Source organism: Dioscorea cayenensis, chromosome 8 (assembly GCF_009730915.1).
Source record: "Dioscorea cayenensis subsp. rotundata cultivar TDr96_F1 chromosome 8, TDr96_F1_v2_PseudoChromosome.rev07_lg8_w22 25.fasta, whole genome shotgun sequence".
NCBI lineage: Eukaryota > Viridiplantae > Streptophyta > Magnoliopsida > Dioscoreales > Dioscoreaceae > Dioscorea > Dioscorea cayenensis.
Genome location: NC_052478.1, coordinates 16,296,981 through 16,319,808, shown reverse-complemented (window position 1 = coordinate 16,319,808; position 22,828 = coordinate 16,296,981). Strand labels below are relative to the sequence as shown.

Below are 22,828 nucleotides of genomic sequence, written 5' to 3'. Positions count from 1 at the left end.
GCCCCTTATTCATCTTCATCCTCTGTCTCTTCTTCTCCTTCTTCTTTCGCCGATGATTTTTTTGAGAAACATTGCCAACCAGAGTTCTCTTCGCACTCTCGGCTTTCGATCGAATTTCCCACAAACTCGTGGGCCTTCCTACAAGCCAAAAACCAAGTGAAAAAGTAAGGAGTCGCCCGAGTTTCTATAAATTGTTATTGTGTGCTTTCGTGTGTATTTTTTTTTGGGTTTCCTATGTAGAATCCGACTTTTGGCGCTGTTTAGAATGATAATGAGTTTCAGACTTTCCTATATATTATTTGGGGTTTTGGGGTTTTTTTGTGTAATATATGTTTCTTCCTGTGTAAAATATCCTCTTTCTGTGTATCATCTGAAGTTCTCACAAAATTGTGAGCCTTCCGTAAACAAAAAACCAAGCGAAAATATAAGAAGTTACCAGAATTTTTGCAAATTGTTATTGTGTGTTTTTAGTGTTAAAAAAACACAAAGAAGAAGTACACTAGTTTACTCGAAAATGAACTATACCCCCGACAAAACTGAACAATAGGAACAAAGTGGCAAAAAAATAATGAGACTGAATGGAGATGTTGCTTACTTGAATGACAGAAAAAGGAAGCAAAGAAAAAGAACGACGACAAGGAGAAGAAGAAGAAGAGACAGAGGATGAAGATGAAATACAGTAAAACAGGTGGCAGGTGAAGCTACCAAAAACTTGATGTGACAAGGCGGAAGGAAAAGAGGGCATTTCTGCCATTACAAAGAAAACCGAGTAACAGATGTCTTGCAGGGATTGAAAAGGACACTGTGTAAAAAAGAGGGACTATATGGAAAGTAAAAAATGTTAGAGGGAGTGCACATGAAAAATGAAATTTTGTAAAGACTTATAAGTAATTTTTTCTAATAATAATAATAATAATAATAAGGGAAAATTACTATTTACCCCCTACACTGTTTAAAATTTCCCAAACAACCCCTGCAAGTTATGAATACCACGGACAACCCTTCCTTTATCATTTTACTTCCTTTTTACCCCTTGTAGGTCACTTGGATTGGGTCCATGTTGTGAAATTCCATCATTGCCCTTAAAAATGGTGGGAAAAAAACGTCCAATCACATCATGTCTAACATTTTTTACATTTCTTTTTTATTTTCTGAAACAAACTTTGGAAGACTTTTATCCTTGTCATGTCCCTGTTTCCGTTTAAAATTATACAGTTTTTTGTTTAAACATAAATGTTTCCGTTTAAAATTATCAAGTTTCTGTTTAAATATATCCAGTTTCAGTTTAAACAGAAATGATTTTAGTAGGTATTCGGATTCTACGAGCGTATCCGTCCCACCTCAAGGCCACCCTGACGATTTAGTAGGCCTTCCTTACTCGTTAGATCATTTTGAAGTTTTGTCATTGCATGTCGGACAATTTTATGTAGGCGCTAACCATTTAAAAAACTCACTTCACTACCACGAGTGCGGACACAATCGTAGATCTTGCAAAGAAACTATCGCCAACTAAGCATAAATGATAACTTATATTCGTTACATATGTTTGCCACAAACTATCACATATTATTGTACATTTTGCTCGTTATTTATGAAAATCGTTTTCATAAACAAGCGCAAATTTAAAAAGAAATGATGAAATTTAAATAGAAACTGTCGTAGTTAAACAGAAACATTGATATTTAAACATAAACTTTGAAACTTAAATAGAACAATCGATACTTAAACAGAAATAACAATATTTACATTCAAAATTAAACCTGGCCGTCCTAGACAAATGTGGATCGAGTCGGACATCACAATGAAATTGTAAAACAATCAAAAAATCTATTTCAACACAATATTATCGCTTTTGATTATGTACACAAACGAAAATGAAAAACAAACAAAACTCTTGCCGAAAAATCTTCCTACAAACTACAAGATCATCCAATAATCACACCATGAAACCGAAAAAATTCTCTTTCTAATAGAATACTTTAGAAATCAAACTAAAAAGAAACCTACAGAATATCAAAACAAAAGGAAACTGCACAACATCTTCAACGGCATCCACCTCGTATCAATACCTTGGAGCGCAAACTAATGAAATGTCAAAGAGTTGAGTGGGAGTTCTTCTTCGAGGCAGTGGTCCAATCCTACAGAAGATGTCCAGGTAACGACAACTTTGAAAAAGGAAAAGCTGAAGAGATGAAGAGATGAAAAGAGAAAAAAGAAACCAGCACCAATAATGGTGTTCTCTGGGGATTAACCAAGAAAAAAACGGATTCCTCTTAAAGAGAAAATTATTGCAGCAAAGGGCGTTATGGTCAAACCACGTCTCACTTGTCACAACTTCCCATGCAAGGGATAATTTCGTCCAAAAAATTTAAAACTAACTCCATTAAATGCTTGAGGGGTTTCAAATTCATTGTATTTAAAAGGAAGGGGTTTTTAGGGATTCCCAAATTAATGGGGTGTTTTTGGAAATATTAGAAACTTAGGGGGTTATTTTGGCAATTTCCACTAATAATAATAATAATAATAATAAATTTAGTATTATTATCATAAAATTTTAAATTTGAACAATTATTGGTGCTAATTCCTTTGCCGTGATCCTCAAACTAATCAAAACTGAGTGAAATCAAATCTATGAATTATTAAAATTATATGATTTAATTCACCAAAGAAGTTCCTTCAAAGACATGAATTTGACGCAAATTAATATTTCCTTGCACGTCTAAGCAACCTTCTCATGTTTCCAATAATTATTATTTTATATAATAAAAAAAAGGATCTTTTAAGTATAAAATAAATGAGAAATCATTAAGCAATTAAATTAATGTTTAATTTAATTTTTGAGTTGTTGTCATCAGTGATACAAATATTAGTGTTTTTTTGTAAAATTATAAATCACGTATGTACATATGTATGTATGAATGCATGAAAAAAAATTATAATTTGAATGAAAACCAAATGCACTGATTAGTAACTAACTAACAATTTAAATTTTAAAATTCAAAGTTCAAACCACTTTCCTCTTTCTCTCTCTGATCCTGCTCCACTTCTTCCACTATATGAAACTTTTTATAATTTTTAATTACTTTTACAAAAAGTGGAGATCTGTTATGATAAAATAAGTACTCTTCCGCATAGATACATATATACCCCCTACAGAAACACTAAATATCTCAAAAAAGTTGTTTCTTTGATGTATATTATTGGAAAAATTGAAATCGTAGATTATTACACTAAATATTTAATTCTTATATTATCTTTGCCCCTCTATTTAAATACTTTCAAATTTTTACTCTCTTAGCTATTTCATTAAAGTATATAAGCATAATGATTGCATACTTTAAAAATTATACAAATGGTGTAAAAAAATAATTACATAGTATACATAGGGATATCAACAATAATAAACTGTATTGTGGGAGAAGTGGCACTAAGCATATAAATTTCAATTATATACAACCAAAATACCAAAAAAAGATATATATATATATATATATATATAAATATATGAAGTATACACCTTTTATCCTTTAATACTCCACCTTTTATTAGTTTTGTTGAGTGGGCAAAGTTTTGTTATTAACGGCTACATCCGGGTTTGCAGTGAAAGTTACCCCCTTCACATTCTTTTTGGTCGGTTGTCACTTGTGAATCCTTCCCACCACCTTCTTCCCATTTAATCATTCTCCACTCACTCTTTCTCTCTCCGTCTCTCTCTCTCTCTCTCTCTCTTCTCTTTCTCTTTGGCAATGGCTTCATGTGGTATCAACATTCAATACTTGCTGCTATGTGTTATGCTTGCAAGAATAAGACAATGTGTCACTTCTCAGGTGAGAAAAAGGTCTTCTTTGATGTAATCTTTTGTGTGTGTTTTTGTTTGAGTTTTTGTGTTAAAACTGTGTGGTTGTTGTTCTTGTTGGTTTATAGGTTTATGTTGCTTATATGGGAAGTAGTGGTGTGCACTCAGAGGAGGTTTTGAAGCAGAACCATGAAATGCTTGCTGCTGTACATGGAGGAAGGTTGGTGAAGTAGTTCTATGAGTTTGAGTGGATTTTTGAACTTGAAAAAGTTTTGATTTTTTTCTTCTTTCCTTTTATTTGGTTTGTGTTTGATTTTGGGCAGCAATGAGAAGGCCATGAGTTCTCATGTTTATAGTTACAGTAATGGTTTTAGAGGATTTGCAGCCAAGTTGAGTGAAGAGCAAGCTTTGGAGATTGCTGGTGAGTTTTAGCACTACTCTTTGAGCATGAGATGTGTATTAAATTAGTGCTTATATTGTTAATTTTAGTTTGGATATTGATGCTTTAGAGATGCCTGGTGTGGTCTCTGTGTTCCCAAATGAGAAGAGAAGCTTGCACACAACTCATTCATGGGATTTCATGGGGCTTTCTGTGGATGAAGAGATGGAGATCCCTGGATTTGCTACCAAGAACCAAGAGAATGTTATAATTGGTTTCATTGACACTGGTTAGTTAAACTTCTCCAGAAATGTATTTATAAATTTCCTGTTGTTTGTCAGATATGCAGCACAGAGCATGTGAGCTGTATGTGGTTCTTGTCATAATTTTCAATACTTATTTGGTGGATTTGGCCTTTGCTTGATGAATGAGACAAGTGCCAATTATCATTCTTTTGTCTTCTTCTTGAATAGCTTCCAATTCACTTGATTCTTTGCTTTTACAATGATTCTGTTAAAAGAGAAACTAATTCTAAAATTTTAGACAATGAAGTCATCAGTGTACTTAGCTTAATCAACCCCATTATTAGTTTAGAAGTTGTTGATTAACCTTTGCTGATTAATTTACAGGGATATGGCCAGAATCACCAAGCTTTAATGATCGTGGCATGCCTCCTGTGCCTTCTAGATGGAAAGGAGAGTGTCAAACTGGAGAGTCATTCACAGCATCTGATTGCAATAAGTATGGTTTTTATTTAATGGCTCGGATTCCATTTATTATCAGGTTTTCTAATTGTTGCTACAATAAATAGGAAGGTGGTAGGAGCAAGGTACTATCTGAATGGATATGAATCTGAAGAAGAATATGGTGAACTTCTAAAGAAATCAAACAATGCTGTCAAGTACAAGTCTCCGAGAGACAGTTCTGGCCATGGAAGTCACACAGCATCGATAGCAGCAGGACGATATGTAAATAATGTGAACTATAGTGGTTTGGCATCAGGTGAAGCTCGTGGAGGGGCTTCAATGGCAAGAATAGCAGTCTACAAGACTTGCTGGGAATCAGGTTGTTACGATGCAGACATACTCGCTGCTTTCAATGATGCTATAAGAGATGGAGTCGATATAATTTCCGTGTCCTTAGGACCAACTTCTCCGCAAGGAGATTACTTCAGTGATGCCATTTCAATTGGCTCATTTCATGCAACTAGTCATGGTATCATGGTTGTTTCTTCAGCGGGCAATGTAGGCACTCGAGGCTCCGTGACTAATCTCGCGCCATGGATGCTCACCGTGGCTGCTAGTTCTACTGATAGAGATTTCACTTCGTATGTTATACTTGGGAATGGCACAAAACTAATGGTATTTGAACTACTATATGCAGTGAAAGATATATATATATATATTTTTTTTCTGCTGAAACTAAAATATTCTGAAGATTTGTGTGTTATCAACAGGGTGAAAGCTTGAATGTGTTAAGAATGAATCGATCTGCAGGGATAATTCCTGCTGGAGAAGCTAATGGAGGATACTTCACTCCTTATCAGTCAAGGTGAATGAATATATGGTGATTGGCATGATTGATTTTCCTCTTATTCTTACAAGTTATTATTCTTCTGCAGTTTCTGCTTGGAAAGCTCTTTGAACAAAACAAAGGCCAGAGGGAAAATACTCATTTGCCGCCACTCTGGTAGTTCTTCTGAATCAAGGCTTGCAAAGAGTGTGGTGGTGAAGAGAGCAGGGGGTGTAGGAATGATTCTAATTGATGAAGTAGAAAGCGATATTGCTATTCCATTTGCTATACCTGCAGCAAGTGTTGACAGAAGAACTGCAGAAAAAATCTTGTCATTTGTAAATCATACAAGGTTTGTTAAAAGAACATTCTTTTTGTCTTGCCAAAGTGTTGCGCTTAAATGCATTTAGGTAAATGAATGTAAAACTGTTCTGTTTATAGGAATCCAAGATCATTGATTTTACCTACAAAGGCGATATTAGGATCAAAACCAGCACCAAGGATGGCAGCATTCTCTTCAAAAGGTCCGAATTCTTTGACCCCAGGGATTTTAAAGGTTAGTCCTACCGTTGAAATGAGTGATTTTCAGTTTTGATGTGCGGAAACACTGATTGTTTGCTCGTCTTTGTTGTTTGTTTTGAAGCCTGATATCACAGCTCCGGGATTAAATATTTTAGCAGCTTGGTCTCCTGCAGTAAAAATAATGAACTTTAACATTCTCTCTGGTACCTCAATGTCATGTCCTCATATAACAGGCATTGCCGCATTGATCAAAGCTGTATATCCATCATGGTCTCCGTCAGCTATCAAGTCAGCAATCATGACGACCGGTTCAATTCTTAAAACTTCTTAACTGATTCTACACTTATTCTAGGCGTATCTATACTTGTGTCAATGATCTCCTCATTAATGCAGCAACTACATTGGACAAGAGAGGGAAGGCTATAACAGCTGATCCTACAGGGAGGATGGCAACTCCATTTGACTATGGCTCAGGCTTCCCGAACCCTGTAAGAGTTCTTGATCCGGGCCTTGTGTACGACGCACAACCTGCAGACTACAAGGCATTTCTTTGTTCCATTGGCTATGATGACAAGTCCTTGCAGCGAGTAACTGGAGATAACAGCACATGCACAAGAACAGCCGCAGCATCAGCTTCTGATCTAAACTATCCAACAATTACAGTACCCGAGCTCAGGGGAAGCTACTTGGTGACACGAACCGTGACAAATGTAGGAAGGCCAAGAAGTGTTTATCGAGCTCTGATATCACCACCGGCCGGCATCCAAGTCACGGTGGTGCCTAAAATTCTTGCGTTCAGAAACTATGGTGAGAAGAGGAACTTCACAGTGAGTTTCAGAGCTACTGCCCCTTCTAAGGGCTATGTCTTTGGTTCACTTACATGGAAAACTAAAGCACTTGCAGTCACCAGTCCTCTGGTTGTTAGATTGGCATCTTCCAATACAGGGTTATTATGATGTCTTGGAACTGATGCAGTTCAACTTACACAGAACTACAAAAGGATTCATATTCTTTTGATTCTCTTAGTATTTCCAAAGCCAATATATAAGTAACTCGCAGAACAATATACAATGGCTGCGAATGAAAATCATATAAGCATCAAGTTTTCAATGTGCAATAGAATTCCATCTTCTGAAACACACATCTGGGTTAAATACAGCATAGCATCGATCTGTAAAATGAGACTGATATCCCTACCGAATAACAAACACATCAGACTGCGTCTTGTACAATAGCCCATTACAAGAAAGCAGTCTTGCAAAGCTAATGAACAAACGGTCCGCAAGGATGTTTTCTACTTCTAAGTTTGCAGTGCACAATGTTCCTCACTGCAGAAGATGCGACAATGAGTACCAATTTACAAGAAATTTGTTAAAGCATCAGCATTCTAGAAGATGGCTAATCCCGCTCATAGTCTTTATGACCTGGAGAAGAAAGTAAAAATCGATAGTAAGTGGCACGCATTTGCAGCAACACAGAATCCTTATCAGACATGCATTTTCACATGAAGAGTTTACCTGAACTGCGCAGGTAAGTATCAACAAAGATGTCATAGTATTTTCACTTTCCATTTAATCAGTTGTATATGACGCATTTCATCAGTTAGTCAGCCTCATTTGTCGGCTACGAGTCTGACTGCTCAAAAGGAGCACGGACAAAAAGCTGACCATGAAGAGTGACAACTGCTGATGTCTGATGGGGGTCAATGCGTGATGACAAGGTTATAACCTGCGAAGAAAATTGATCTAATAAATATATTGAAGGGCAAGAAATTCTGAGACCAATTCAGAATAAGATAGCTGCATTGTACCTTCTTAAAAGGGGTGACACCCCAAGGATTATCTGGCTGCTCCGGCTCACCTGATATAACCAAACGACCAGAAGGATCTGACTGGACATGTACCTGAAGTTATTCAGGTGTTGATTAATTGATGTGCAAAACAAATATCACACCATGAATGGAAAGATACAATTTGCATTCCATATACCTCCTCACGCAGAAGCCCAGGAACTAAAGCATAAACTTCAAAGCAATCCTTCTGAGCAAAGAAAGATAAATTTAAAACAAGAAAGCAAAATCTCAAACCTCAGAAAGACAAAAGACACTTTAACTGTAAAGCACCAATATCATGCAATTTATGATCCTTGGGGAATCATGGATTCATGACTCAGAAAATAAGAACACAACCGATGAACTTACAGTTGTCCGCACATTGATCTTCACCCAATCAGCAGGAGGCCCAACATCAACTACCATTATATCAGTCCTGTCCAAAGTAGGAAAAAACATAAATCAGCCCTTAGTCATAACATATGAAACTTTCATTAATGAGAACTTCCGACAAATTTCAAATACAACATTATGTTCAAGAATACAAACCAGAACTGAATAATTAAACAGACAACAAAATAAATTTTCTTGTAAGTTCTAAAAGAAGAAACAGCCAACCACTAGCGCACCCCATTCATTCTACATAAATCCGTTCATTTATGCCGACGACATTTGGCCCTATGCGAGATGTTTTTATGGAGAGAATAAAATGAGAACTTCCATATCAGGAAAAAAACATCTATGTAAATGCAACAAGCTCCTAGAAGATTACTGTGTCTTAGCGACTTTCGGACGTGCAGCTTTGGCTTCTGTATGTTCCAGGCTAGATGGTTTCTTCCTCTTAACAATACCTTAAGAGAAAAATAAAACAAAATAGAATAAATATATACAAGTAACCAGATCAAAAACTTGCTCAAGACATTAATTTCTTGTGCTGGCCTACCAATGCCTTTAGAATTCTTATCTTTCACTGAGCTTTTATCCTACAAAGAGCAAATACAGCATATTACAATGGTGGACAGAATAAAAGTTTCCTGCAAAGCTTTTTAAATCTCTCTACGAACCTTGATGATTGGATCTCCAACCTCACCATTACCAAGTAACCTCTGAGAGTGCCAACCCTGCATAGCCCGAGCTGCAGCATCCCTTCTCGCTCTTCCTGAGCCAGAACCTTGACTTCCTCCCACCTGCTTATCCCACAAAAAAAAATAAAATAAAATAAAATTCAGACAAGCGCAACCATTGCTCACAAAATTTACATACAAGCTAAGGAGGAAAAAAAAGAAATTTCAGGGAATATTAATACAATTCAAAATTGGTTTACAGTTCCTATATTCATGTGTAACACTGGAACAATCTCCAATTTTTATTTAATTGGATAAAGAGTTATCCCAAGAAAGCATGATAGAGAAATCTCTTTATTTAAATAATAAACAGGACTTACAGGGGAAGAACTAGGCTGGATTCAGATCTCCGATCTCTTAACCTTCCAATTATGGTAGGTGGCTCAAAGATGAAAAGTTTTATTTTCTAACCAAATTGGACATGAAGACTCCAATGAAACCTTAGCTATTCCTGGATGCATCATCTTGGAGCCTTGGCCTGTATTTACATCAAGCCATGTTTCACTCCACCATTATGGTTTTTGACTTGATATTGTCACAAGTTTTTTCCTCATCCAAAACTTCTCTCAGGAAACCAAAATCATTGCAAGGATGTTGGTGCTAATTTATGAGATAGTCACAACAAATTTAACTAGGCCTACCTTGAAAAGTCTTCACAGGTTAAATATAATCACATGCATCTCATTTTTTACTAGATCCTTAAATACCAAACAAAAAAAAGTGACCTCCGCCTATTGCCAAGAATCTGGGACATGATAAGCAGAAATTTCTGTAAACACATTACCAAGATCCTACTACATTTGTCCGCACATGACTCTTCAGCTTAGATGAATGTCATATGCCAAGCATTCCTTATTTCCTCATTTACTACACTTCCACCTCCACGTGAATCGAATATTAGAGTTACTTATGACTGAGCTTCATCTGTACGTACAACGTTACTCCCCACCAACAGGTCATTCTAGTTAAATTGCAGTAACTTAGACAACATTTAAGCAGCCATGGAAGATTGACCAATATTATTTGATTCATAAAGTAAGACCACACAATTTCCCACAAAAAAAAAAGGAGAAAGTTACTCAACCCATTTGTACTGTTATAATTGATCGGCTGTTCAAATGAGATTTCAAAATTAATTAATAAATACTATAAAAGAAAAGGTGAAAGAGTGTATACCAACCTGATGTTCAAGTGGCATGGTCTCTGGGACTGAAGGTATAGGTACTTGCAGCTCACCAGTCTGAATTTTATGCTTCTCATACTCAAGTAGGGCCTGCATGAATGAAGATAATAAATTCTAGACTGTGGAGAAACTGAAAGACAGATGACTCCAAATAAGTGAGAGGTAAGATACAGAATTGCCAAAAAAAAATAATAATAAATAAATAAAATAAAAATAAAAATTCCACTCATACTACGTAAACAAGCAAAAGCTTTAAGTAAATAAATAGCATATCCTTATTGGTATGTTTGCTTGGGGATTTGAATAGCGGGGTTAAAGGTTTGGAAGTTTGAAATTGTTTTAGAAAGATAATTTTGACTAAACTTTGACTTAATTAATAGTAATCAAAATAAATAGTTTAAGATTAAAATTTACTTTTCTAGCTACTGATAGATGTTTATTAATATAAAAAAATTTTAAAAAATTAATTGCTAAATATGTTTATTTAAAAAATTAAATCTTGTAAAAGAATGTTGGTGGGTCACCCTTGGGTGTTTAGTTAGAGACTTGGAGTAACCCACAATCAAACATAGCACAAGGCTCTTCAATTTTATATTGGATCTTAAACAAAGTATGGTTATTTTTTAACAAATCAAAATGAAAATGAATACATAAGAAAGAGCATGCAGATAACAAGTCACTAAAGAAAGAGATTGAGTCTGCACAAACAATAAGGAAAAACAATTTAAGTAATAATTGGCCAAACATTGAACACAAAGACATTTAGAATAAGACATACCTTCTCATAAAATATCCGGAATGACCAAGAAACAGTGGTACAAGTTCTGCATAAGAAAATGATAGAAAATTTTTGGTTGTTGGAACAGAAATACCCGCCTGTGTGAGGAAAAAAAAAACTTACTTTGGAGGCCTGAAAGACTCTCCCACCTGACGCCAGAGCTTGCAAGATGTGACCTTAAAAAACAAATTCAAGAGCTCCATCAAGAACATGACCCATTTAAAAATTATGCAACATTCTCTGTGCTGATGATGGTATAATATGTGCATTTTCTTCGAATTAGAATTCACATGAAACCAAAGGCTTTTAAGTTGCTTTAAACACCTAGAAACCGACAAAATTTTCATATAGTTGCCCACAATGCAACAAAATTTAGACAACTGATGGAAAACCACATAAATCCTCATCAAAACCATATTCATAATTTCAACCAATAGTAGCGATATTTATTTTTTAATGCAAGATGCAGATAAATATAGCATGTATACCTGGTCGTAGCCACCCAATCTTGTGACTGCTCTCCACAGCCTATGCCAAGAAAGCAAGGTAGAAATAAAACATCTTGCTGGAAGCCTACAAAGGGGGCAAAATGATTATGACAACAACAACTTACTTCAGGCAATTCAGTCCTTCTCCATAAAACTTGGGAGGCTTGAACTCCAAATTTTTTTCCCTGTGAAAGGTCTCCAGTTCATTCATGAAAGCCACCTGATCTTCTTCTGTTCCAGATTCTTCACCCTCCGTGTAGTCAAATATGAAAGACTGGTTGGGTGCATCATTAGATGGATCCTCCTCTTCCTTTTCCTCTTTTGTAGCAGTTTCTAGGTTATGATTATCTTCAGAATCCGTTCTTTTAGCATTATCTTTCTCACCATGTCTTCCACCACTCTCCACAGGTAAATCAACCACCTCACCCTCCTTTTCTTTCTTAACACCAACAACAGCATGCTCATCAGCATTCTCCACATGTTTCACCAAAGGTGGATCTTCAGTAGCATTATTCAAAGCAAGGTCTTCAGTGCTATTATTTGAATCAGGTGTTACACCAATATCTTTATCATTTGGCTCAGCTTCAACATGGCCGACTTCTGATGTGGTTCCTGCAAGGTCCGCGTTATTGCTAGCCCCAGGCCCAGGCCCAGCTTCAGCCTCTGATTCTTGTAGCTTGTGGATATGCGCATCCATTGGATTCACAGCCAAAGAAGGTGAACCCTTCTCTTCTACTCCTACATCACTCTGGTCTTTGCTAGAGAGCTTTGAAGCTTCATACGCTGACTCTCCACCATCCTTTTTCTCACTCATCGAGATAGAATCTAAATTTCTCAAAGCTGCCTTCTTTCTTCAACCCTTCAAACCAAAAAACCTTATTTGCACCTTCTTCCCACTCAAGATCATCAAAACCCAAAAAACCTAACGATTAAAGCAACAAAAACGAAGAGATTTGTAGATTATCCGAACCTAAAATAACCCTAATCCCCTAATGCAAAGATTCATCTATTTCCACATCCATCCAAACCCTTGTTTCAAATCAAACCATATAGTTCCAATAACACATGAAAAACTCCGGATTTTCTAGAAATTCTAAAACCCTAGAACGATGAATCCCAAGATTTTCAAGAGATACGGGAGAAAAGGACTCAACTTGTTCGTGCAGTCGTACTTGAAACTCGAAAATAGCTTCTTCTTGCAAGGATTTGAGAGCAGCTGGGGAGGATTAGGTCTTCGAATCAGATCAAATCCAGATTAGGGTTTCGTCCAGGCTCTCAGAAATCCCTAAATTTCATCCAATTGGAGGGAAACGAGTCAAAAGCAAGCCCCAAACTAGCTCACGAGCGTATCGCCCAAGACTATCGAATCAGATCACCGCTTCCAGATCACCGCCCTCTATTCATGATTTATCTATATTGGGAATCAATAATGACCATATCGACTGCTATACGCCTTTCGCTTACCGGGAATGACAATAATGATATTTGGGCTGTTGAGCAAGTGGGCGGCCTTGTTATTATTATAGGAAGTTTGACTCTCAGCCCATATAGGTGTGTTATTGGTGCTAAGCCCATTTCGTAAATAAACACTCCATAATCATCTTAAAAAAAAATGCAAAGTTTAATTATTTTAACAAATATAATTAATAATATTATTAATTAGATAAAAAAATTAAAATTTGTTAGGGCGGTGGATATGATAAAGATGATAGATGGGATAAACTATCTTGTTATTATCATTTGTTTGGTGATTGACTCATTTTATTAGTATCGAGCACATAATAACCAATGGAGAGTTAGGATGGAAACAATGATAAAATAAAAAAATTTAAATTTTTCTTTTTATTCCTTTTATTTGGTTTCGGTCTTTCTTCTAAGGTTTTATTATATTCTTTCTTTGGATTGTTTAACCCGAGGCTTGGACTTGTCAACAACTAGATGACACTAATTTTCACAAAGCAGAGGTTCATAGCTATTTATTGATTTTTCTTTGATTATTTTTTTTTCTAAAAATATATAATTATATTTCATACAATTCATATCATATTCTACTATCATCCACTTCAAACAAAAAAGTTAGATAATAAATGCTATCCGATTGTTTATCTAGTATGTATCAAACACCATGACATGAGTTTACAGCGTATATCTTTTCCTACCTCATATCCTATCCGTCCACCAAACGGACCGTTATCCAACCTTTTTCACGAAGCGAACCTTAACATTATTTCTTAACATTTGAATATTTGATAGCTAAAGCCACTTGGTCTAAGTGGTTAGAGCACGTTTCTTGATAGGCACATTCGAGTTAACAACTCGTGAATAGAGATACTAAATAGTCATTTCTGTCAATATAATATATACACCAAAGATTTTATTGATTGTTGTTGTTTTCATCTAATCCATTTTATGTTTCATGATATTTCATTGTGCTTTTTAATGTTGAATTTTAACAACACATAAATATGTTGAATTAGAGATTTATCTACTAAGGAATTTAAAAAATCATGGATTATTGTGATTATTTTATCTGACAATTTTAAAAAACTAACTAGAGGTGGTAACGGAGAGGGGACACGGCCCATCCCCGCCCTGGCTAAGGATAGGGAATCCTCATCTCCAAATCCCCACGAAAAAAAAAAAATCCTCCTATCTAGTCTCTGCGGGAAACGACACCATGGGGATCACGGGGATTTTCCATGCTAATACACCTATTAATTTTATTTTTTAAAATTATTTAATACCAATACAACGATAAACATAAAAATCATTAAATATGAACTCCACGAAATAACATATCAAAAACTTACAAAAAAAACATTATCCAAATATTTATCAATATGGAGCAAACTATAAAAATAAAACTTATACAAACACAACCATACAATTTAATACATCAATGAGTTTTGGGTTCTTCTTTTGAGAATTATTCAATAATTATATATATATAGGGAAAGTATTAATTATGAAATTTGTTTTTTCTGAACGTCTTTGGGAAACATCTAAAAAAAAATATTTAAAAAAATATTTTAAAAATTATAATAGTAAAAATATAATTAATTAAAATATATTAACTGAGAAATTAACCGCAATCACCCCATATAAGGAAACGGGCCCATCCTCACCCCCACCCCCACCGCTACTAACCGATATATTTTCAAACATCAATTGAAAAAAACTTATACATACTATTAAAGTAGATGTATAATCTACTCCAAGAGTATTTCAAAAAATAATTTTAATTTTTTTTATAACATTTAAATTTTTGTTTATATTACTTATAATATTAATTATTGAAAAACATTAATTACACTTAATTATTTATACAATAAATATGCATAAGACCTTTGAAATCTAGGATATAAAATAGTTTCAATGGTAGTTGTTTAATTATATTATTTTATATATGATATTGACTCAAAACTTCTCATAAAAATTTAAAAACTCCGATGCAAAGTCAGAGAGAATACCTAATATATTATAAATATTACTGTATAAGAGATATAAATAACTATCTCATTCTCTCTCAACTCAAATATTTAAAACTGAATCCTTCAGCTTATTCATACTTATAAAAAAAACACAGAGATATAACTCTAATTAAATAAAATAATTTAAAATTTTATTAAAAATAACTTTTAATAGTAGGAAAAGATATAAACACAGATAATTCTTATAAAAGGATCACTTGCTACATAATAACAAATATAAGCACACATAATTACATAAATCGTTGTTCATCATTTTCATTTGGATCAATGAAAGAGCTTTGGATCAACTACTGAAAGAGCTGATGAAATTGATGGACAACCACCATCAAAGTTTGGCTTGGAGGCAAAACTTCCAACATAGACACCAATAGCTTGGAGTAAACCATAATCATCGTCGGAAGATGACCATCCATGGAATCCGGCGCATCCGGTGCTCATCTTGAAGCTAAACGGCGTGCCGGTTTCATGCCCAAATGGTCCATATGTGGCTCGACCAGTTTCAAATTTAAGTGATCTGATCACTGTAGTATAGAAAATAAGGTGCGTCCTCTTCACTTACAAAAATTTCAGTATCCCAGCACCATGATCCATAATACCCACTCACACAAGTGATTGGCTCATCTACAAATATAACTAGTTAAATATAAATATTCTCATTTTATTAAATTTAACATCATGTTAACATTCAACCTTGAACATTAAAATATGATGTAATGGATTTAAAAGACATTAATATAGCTTCTTTTGGTTTGCTTTGTATACTCTTATAAAAGGGTAATTAATAATAAATATATATATATATATATATTTGAATAATAGACGACAAGCGTCCTTTTTATATGAATATAAACAGTACTGGACAGTACTGGAACCCGGATGTACAATGTATGTACAGTATGAGAATAGTATAAGAATCTCGAGTAAACAGTGTATAAACAGTACATTAAACCGTACTATTGGGGGAGGGATTTGAACCCATGACCTCCCCCTTATACTTTGGTGTCATACCATTGAGCTATCCAGTGGTTGATAATAAATATATTTATTAAATAAAACTTTAAAATTAATTTTTAACCAGATAGGAAGAGAAGTAAATAAAAATGCTTTGAAGAGAATGGATACACACATAATTTTTGGAATAAAGTGGATAAATCACGAATTTATTAGAGAAAAAGAAAGCAAAGTACAAAAGGAAAACAGAAACAATAAACATAAAAACGAAGGAAAATACACACATAATTTGATTTTGATGAGTTTTGTATTAAATGACTGGTCACTTTGTTTGGGTGAAGAATAAAAATATTATGTTCAAAGAACTTTTTTTTCCTTTCCAAATATAAGGTCGAAAGAAAATATTCATCAAAACACACAAAAAAATTGATTAATTGGTATTAAAAAAATATATATATTTTAAATATAGTGAGTGTAATATTTATTAAAATTAATAGTTTCCAAACTAAATTATTAGATATATTTATTTAAATAATTAAATTTCTTAAAAAAAGCATGTGTTAATCAGATATTTTATTATGTTAGACAAAAACAAAAAATATTACAAGAACCTGGTTTAACCTAAAAAGCTTAAGATCAAAATCTAAGTCATATATATATATTTATCTTATTTAAATTAATTGAATGGTTAGTTACTCTAAGCATATTATATTTGAAAAATTATATTTTCCTTATAATAATTTTAAGCACACAACAATTGGTATAAATAGAGAAAGAGAGCCAGAGAGGAGTTAACCTGTTCAAAGTCTCCTTCAGTGCCACCATGCCTTGGTGAAAGGCAAAATTCCCCATTTCTCTCATATGATACTTGAATACCATAAATTAAGTGACCATGCCAAATACATATCTGTTTCACCTGTCCTCCAGCTCCATCACTCCATTCTTTTCCTTCCATGCTCCCTTTGCACTTTGCAATGATATAAAGCTCCCCATCTTCACCTATTTTCACGTCACTCTGGACGTGAGAGTTTGATTAAAAATATAAAAATGACATTAATGGAACTCTGAAAGAGAAAGAAAAAAAATTACAAAAAAAAAACTCTGAATAAGTAATAACTCACCATTTTTTTTTTTGTGTGCGGAAGAGTGAAGGGTTGAGATATGAAGAAACTGGTTCTTGTGTTATAAATATACACACAAAAACACAAATAACGAAAGAAGTCTTCTGTGTTTGGGGTCTTCCATAATGGAGTCCATTCTTGAAAATTGATTTTTGCAAAAGATTCCAATGCTTTATGGCATCAACAGAAATGACAGGTTTGAGAAAAAGCACTCCAAAATAGGTGCAGGGTGGGCCGTGGGCACGGTCTGGCTTATAATCGTGACGGGCTGGTGCTGCCCACCCTAAAGGGGTTGGCCCAGCCCGGGGCACGGCCCAAGCCAGATTCGCTGGGTCGTGCCTGGCCGCTTTTTTTTTTAAAAAAATTTAAAAATTTAAATTAACTAAATTCAGAAAATCCTTTAAAAATATTAAAAATTATTTTTTTTTAAAATCTAAATATCTTCAAATATAAGTTTTTTGATTGTAAAAAATATACAATACATCTACATCAAATCCAATTGAACCCAAGTAAAAAATAATTTTACCAAAATTGTAGAAAAATTAATTAAAAATATGCAATTAGTGATTCACTCAACAATTCACAAGCATAAAGCATAAACAACCCTCTCTTCCATCCATCAAGCATAAACATTCTTTTCCATCAAACTGAATAAAGCATAAACAATAACTGAATAAAGCATCGTCCAACATTAATCTTATTCTGGCTGATCTTCCATCCATTAACAACCCTCTCTTTCCATCCATCCATCCATCCATCAACAATTCACAAGCATAAACACACATTCATAAAATGCATCAATTCAAACATCACGGATGAATCGAATGATCATGGATTCAAAATAAATGAATGGAAAAACAAAACACAATGGTGGACTGCAATACATTGCAAGAACATCTTTATAATCATAAGCACAATCCATCATTATATAAGTTGAATTCCACCTATGCAGTACATTAGCAACAAATTTTTTATATTCTTTTCCCCCATTTGCTTGCAATATCTTTTAAATTCATACCTTCAGTTTGAAGAATTTTTTGAATATAAAATGGCTTTTCTAACTCTACGAAGATGAGGATCAATAATTTTTAAACCATCTCTAACACATAAATTTAATAGATGGCATATAAAAAGAACATAAAAAAATTTCCAAAAAACATAGGATCTAATTGCATTTTTAACCTATCAACGACACAATTATTTGCTTAAGCATTGTCAAGAGAGATTGAAAATACAAATTTTTCAATTTTGTACTAATTAATAGTACACGTGAGGTAACCGACAATATTACTTGCGGTATGTTGGTATTCTAATTCAATAAAACTCAAAATACATTTTGCAAAATCCAATTATTATCAATATAATGAGCGGTAACACAAAAATAATCCGAACTATTTTGAGAAGACTATATATCAGAAGTAAAAGCAATTTTAAATAAACCTTTAAAAATTTCAGAAATTAATTTTTCTTTATATTCTTCATAAATAATAAGATAAAACTTTCTCATAGTAGTCCTTGAAACAGATTTAAAATTTGGATTAAAACCCTTAAGAAGCATTCTTATAATAAGATAAAAAGTTTGTTCAACTTGAACAATAAATTTTGCAATTTATTTTCTTGCATTTTCATTGTTAAAACAAAAGTTCCAATGCTTGAATTTGCAAAACAAATTTTTGTTTGGGAAGGATCATTTTGACTATTAGCATGTATGTCGGCATGCCTTTTCAAATGATCGGTTCCACCCGAATTTGACAATTTTTTTTTTGCATTTTTTTACAAACGGCACGAGGCCCTTTATTCGGAAGTTCAACAATATTATAAAATTTCCATACCCCCGAAGTTCTTTTTCTTGTGCTTCTTTGAGGCCTGCTACTAGATGGCCCCATATTGGGGGATTCAATAACAGACTCAGGCTGTGAATCTTCCAAACTTGAGGGAATGTTTTCATAAAAAAAAATGGTGTATCGGAAGGAAAATTGGGAGAGCCGGCCATTACAAAAAAAAGGTTTAGGATTACCTCAACCTTGATGATATAAATTTAATTCACAGTTTTTTTGAAATGCCGAATTGATGAATTGATGAATTGATGAAAAGGTGGGGGAATTTCCGGATTGATGAAACACTTGAGCCGAATTTGGCAAACTTCAAATCTTGAACTTAAAGAGATTGAGAGCTAAGAGAGCTTGGAGTCTTTAATGCTTGAGAACTAAAACAAGAATGAGTAATTTGGTGTGAATAAATATGTAAGTGTTTAAGGGTATTTATAAGGTTTTTTAATTTTTTTAATTCCCAAAATACCCTTGTAAGCTAGACGTTTATTATTGTTGAAAAGGGTAAAAAAGTCATTATATATTAAAAAAAAAAATTTAAAATAGTCTTAAAAACTAGCTGTTTTATAGTTGTTAAAAGAGCTAAAAATGTCATTTTGCATGTTTGAATTATTTGAAAAAAATTAAAAAAAAAGTCTGACGGGCCATGCTGGGGCGGTATGCAACGACAACTTGGTGGCTTGTGCTGGGGTGGGCTATGTGCTCGAGCCAGCACAACCCATGGCGGGCCATGGGCCGTGCTGGCAAGCAGGTCACACATAACTGCCCTTGCATGACATTGTAGCTAGCCGTGCCGGGTAAGGCACGGTCCATGGCATGCTGGGTCTTGTCGTGCTTGGGCCGGCACGACCCAACTTGCACCTCTACTCCAAATGAACCCCACTTATTATATGATTGGTACTATGTGATCTGAGTGTTTGCTTCAACCTTAAGGAATGGATTACAAACTTATATATTGTTAAGCGTTTTGGGATGTAAATTTGAATTTGAATGAAAATTTAGGTTTATTTTATGTTAATGTTAGATTAAATTTAGGATTTATAACTTCATTAATAAGCTTAGTTTGGATTGGAATTTTTTTATTATTATAAATAATTGTTTTATTTTCATAGTTGTGCTTCTTTTTGCACATCTATATTTTAAAATAAATAAATAAATAAATAAATGATATTAATTAAAAATAAAAATGTTATAGAGAATCAATATAAGAGGAAGCACAAAATATAAAACCTACTAGCAACAAAAATATAACATAAGCAAAGTTTGCTAAAAAAAAATATTTAGTGGCACTAGAAGAGAAGATCAACATCTTTCCTTAAAATAGCATTACGTAAGTCTAATACGGAGAATAGGTAGAGCCCAAGTTGGTTGATGATTCTCCGGGATTTCTTGCATCACCTTCATGGGACTCCTGAAACTCAAGGCTTCTCTTAATGAAATTGACTGAGTTCAATAGCTTGATTCTTTTTTATTTTGTAGCTGTAGATATCCAAAGAAGAAGCAAAAAGAGTAACTCTGAAAATGGTCATGGTTGGTGTAACCGAGGTAAGGCTAACAATGTGATCATTCTGCTCCAGTTAGATATTTCAGATAATAGCACTAGACAAGGTATCCCTTTTTTCTTTCTGCAGGCTAAGGAGTTTAAGTCTCCAAGAGCTAGTAAATCGCTAAGGGAGTTGAGAGAGCACAATATGGTGATAAAAATGGTTCCATATGCATGAAACAAGAGAGCATAAGAGGAATAGATGATCCATTGTTTCATTCACCACATAACAAAAGACAAAGGTGGTAGTTAGGATTTATTTTGTCCCCTTAATGAGAGATTCTTAAGTGTACAGACCTTACTATTCCAAGGTAGCTAAGTGAAAGTATTTACTTTCCTGTGGCATAAACCCTTTTACACAAGTGGAGTCACCTTGCAACACTATCCTCAGTTGTTAAGGGAGCTATAAAAGGATTTAATTATGAGGCCTTCACTAAAAGTAAGGCTCCATAGTTTACTATCTCAATTATTTGGAGGAAACCCCAAGATCCTCAAGCAAATATTTAGAAGACACATATTAACAATAGTCAAGATTGATTGAAAGGTAGGAAGTAGATATTATACCCATTAGGTTGTAGGAAGGCTTGAAAGCCCATGAATAAGTAAATACCCTTTAACTGGTGAGAATGCTATGGTTCATTCTCATGCTTACCATTAAATGGGTTGATGGCACTAAGATATGAGCCACAACATGCCCTTGAACATGGAGCTTCATAATGAGATGATTTTCAAGGATTGGGCTAGACAGTGCTTGGAAAATAGGCTAACCTTCCTCTTTCTCTTCTCTTTGATGCTTTTCTAAAAAATAGTTTTCCACTTTTTCCTTAATACCTTAGGTCACTTGGTCATTTCCCTTCCATAGTGATGGAGATAAGCTGTCACGCACAGACCCATGAGTCAAGCATGTAACAATTACCCGATATCTTGGAGTAGGAGACATGTATGTTCCTCCAACCTCGAGACACAATAAGGCTAAACCAATGCCCCACATACAAATATGTTAAAACAACTTTAAGTATAACATATACATTAGATAAAGACACACGAAAGGTTTGGATGTTCTAAACCATATTCTTAGCTTTAGCTATGCTTCAATTAGTCATTGGCAAAATGAGGTGCATACTAATGTAAGTAAATATGAAATTAGGTTTATTTCACACAATAGATAAAGTCCACTTATCAAACACAAGGGAGGAAAATTAAGTTCAAAGAATAGTAATAAAGTCCCTTCTTTGAAAACCACGATATTGGACTTGCCCAAAAAACTTCCCGAGCTACCTGTGGCTGCAACTTATCTTCGGGCCTGCTAAGGTGACAAGATTTTAAATGAAGAGAATAAGTTAAAGCCCACTTTAACATTGCCTTATGTCCATCCATGTAATGAGGTATGGTGTCTCAACAATAGGAGGTGTCCCTCTTTCCTGGTAAGGTTTCAATGTGATGACACTAATTAGAGCATTCTTATAAAACATGGTAATGAGCATTTCAACATGGTTTTAGCAATATAAAAATAGAACATTAAGGCAAAATATGCAAACTATTCTTCATACATCTAAGAGAAATATTCACTCAAATTTTGAGGGTGGCTTGCACTTAATTTGCTTATCGAACGAATTAAATTACCTACTTAACTTCTTTAAAACCAAAGGAATAAAATCTAACATAGTTTTTTTTAAACAAATACACATATAACCATCTATGCACAAAATTTAAACATGGAAGTGAAAATACTTTTCAAATGCTACAGTGACACTCAAGAGCAACTACCACAACAACTTGCTACAATAACAAAAATAATAGGCTAGATTGAAGCTACATTGGTAAACTATAAATCTAGGGATATTACCATACACTCAACCTTCTATTAGACCATTCTCAATTTATATTCTCAACATCCTTCATGAGGTCCTTAGAACTCCAATTTAGAATCCCCTCCTCAATTTCCTGAATGCTAAAGGTGTCAAATGGGCCGGCACGGCCTGGGCCCATGGCAGCCCGGGAACTGTGCGTGTCCGGGCCGGCAAGGCCCGCAAATGGTGGAGGGTCGGCCCAGCACGAGACACGGCCCACTTTGGCCGGGCTTGTGACGTGCCGGCCCGTTAATATTTTTTAATATAAAATATTAAAAATAAAAATATATAAAAAAATCAGAAAAATTTAAATTTTTTTTTAAAATATAAGAAACATTATCTAATAATTAAATAATATAAATATAAATTAAATTTTACTATAATTGAAAAACTATATTATCATTATCTATTTATCTTTGAAATCAAATCC

The 22,828-nt window shown here is 34.2% G+C and overlaps 2 protein-coding genes across 4 annotated transcripts; one reads left to right on the top strand and one right to left on the bottom strand.

Annotated features, from left to right (window-relative positions):
* Nucleotides 1-3,606: 3,606 nt before the first annotated feature.
* Nucleotides 3,607-7,190, top strand: LOC120266752 (subtilisin-like serine-protease S). 2 transcript variants are annotated; one of them, XM_039274415.1, is made up of 11 exons: nucleotides 3,607-3,827; nucleotides 3,925-4,016; nucleotides 4,120-4,217; nucleotides 4,306-4,464; nucleotides 4,805-4,916; nucleotides 4,987-5,536; nucleotides 5,632-5,726; nucleotides 5,797-6,039; nucleotides 6,129-6,243; nucleotides 6,331-6,517; nucleotides 6,603-7,190. In XM_039274415.1, exons 1-11 carry the CDS (start codon nucleotides 3,747-3,749, stop codon nucleotides 7,163-7,165), a joined length of 2,295 nt encoding a protein of 764 aa, XP_039130349.1. In that variant the 5' UTR covers nucleotides 3,607-3,746; the 3' UTR covers nucleotides 7,166-7,190. The 2 variants fall into 2 exon arrangements, with proteins under 2 accessions (XP_039130349.1, XP_039130350.1); XM_039274416.1 differs by lacking the exons at nucleotides 3,607-3,827; nucleotides 3,925-4,016 and having other exon boundaries at nucleotides 4,148-4,217; nucleotides 4,286-4,464.
* Nucleotides 7,191-7,280: 90 nt separating this feature from the next.
* LOC120266753 (AT-rich interactive domain-containing protein 5-like) lies at nucleotides 7,281-13,004 on the bottom strand. 2 transcript variants are annotated; one of them, XM_039274417.1, is made up of 14 exons: nucleotides 12,768-13,004; nucleotides 11,739-12,472; nucleotides 11,614-11,653; nucleotides 11,249-11,301; nucleotides 11,126-11,171; nucleotides 10,345-10,437; nucleotides 9,105-9,230; nucleotides 8,984-9,023; nucleotides 8,813-8,891; nucleotides 8,410-8,476; nucleotides 8,198-8,248; nucleotides 8,020-8,112; nucleotides 7,727-7,937; nucleotides 7,281-7,633 (listed from the first exon to the last, which is right to left on the bottom strand). In XM_039274417.1, exons 2-13 carry the CDS (start codon nucleotides 12,425-12,427, stop codon nucleotides 7,833-7,835), a joined length of 1,482 nt encoding a protein of 493 aa, XP_039130351.1. In that variant the 5' UTR covers nucleotides 12,428-12,472; nucleotides 12,768-13,004; the 3' UTR covers nucleotides 7,281-7,633; nucleotides 7,727-7,832. The 2 variants fall into 2 exon arrangements, with proteins under 2 accessions (XP_039130351.1, XP_039130352.1); XM_039274418.1 differs by having other exon boundaries at nucleotides 9,105-9,227; nucleotides 11,739-13,003.
* Between the last annotated feature and the right edge of the window lie 9,824 nt (nucleotides 13,005-22,828).

What these genes read in the sequence shown, in the direction of transcription:
- LOC120266753 (XM_039274417.1), bottom strand. Translation starts at nt 12,427, where the DNA reads ATGAGTGAGAAAAAGGATGGTGGAGAGTCAGCGTATGAAGCTTCAAAG. An exon ending in CCGAAAGTCGCTAAGACACA is followed by an intron (nt 8,477 to 8,812) that starts GTAATCTTCTAG and finishes TACTTTGGACAG; the next exon opens with GACTGATATAATGGTAGTTG. An exon ending in CTGGGCTTCTGCGTGAGGAG is followed by an intron (nt 8,113 to 8,197) that starts GTATATGGAATG and finishes GAATAACTTCAG; the next exon opens with GTACATGTCCAGTCAGATCC.
- LOC120266752 (XM_039274415.1), top strand. Translation starts at nt 3,747, where the DNA reads ATGGCTTCATGTGGTATCAACATTCAATACTTGCTGCTATGTGTTATG. An exon ending in GGAATGGCACAAAACTAATG is followed by an intron (nt 5,537 to 5,631) that starts GTATTTGAACTA and finishes TGTTATCAACAG; the next exon opens with GGTGAAAGCTTGAATGTGTT. An exon ending in GTCAGCAATCATGACGACCG is followed by an intron (nt 6,518 to 6,602) that starts GTTCAATTCTTA and finishes TCATTAATGCAG; the next exon opens with CAACTACATTGGACAAGAGA.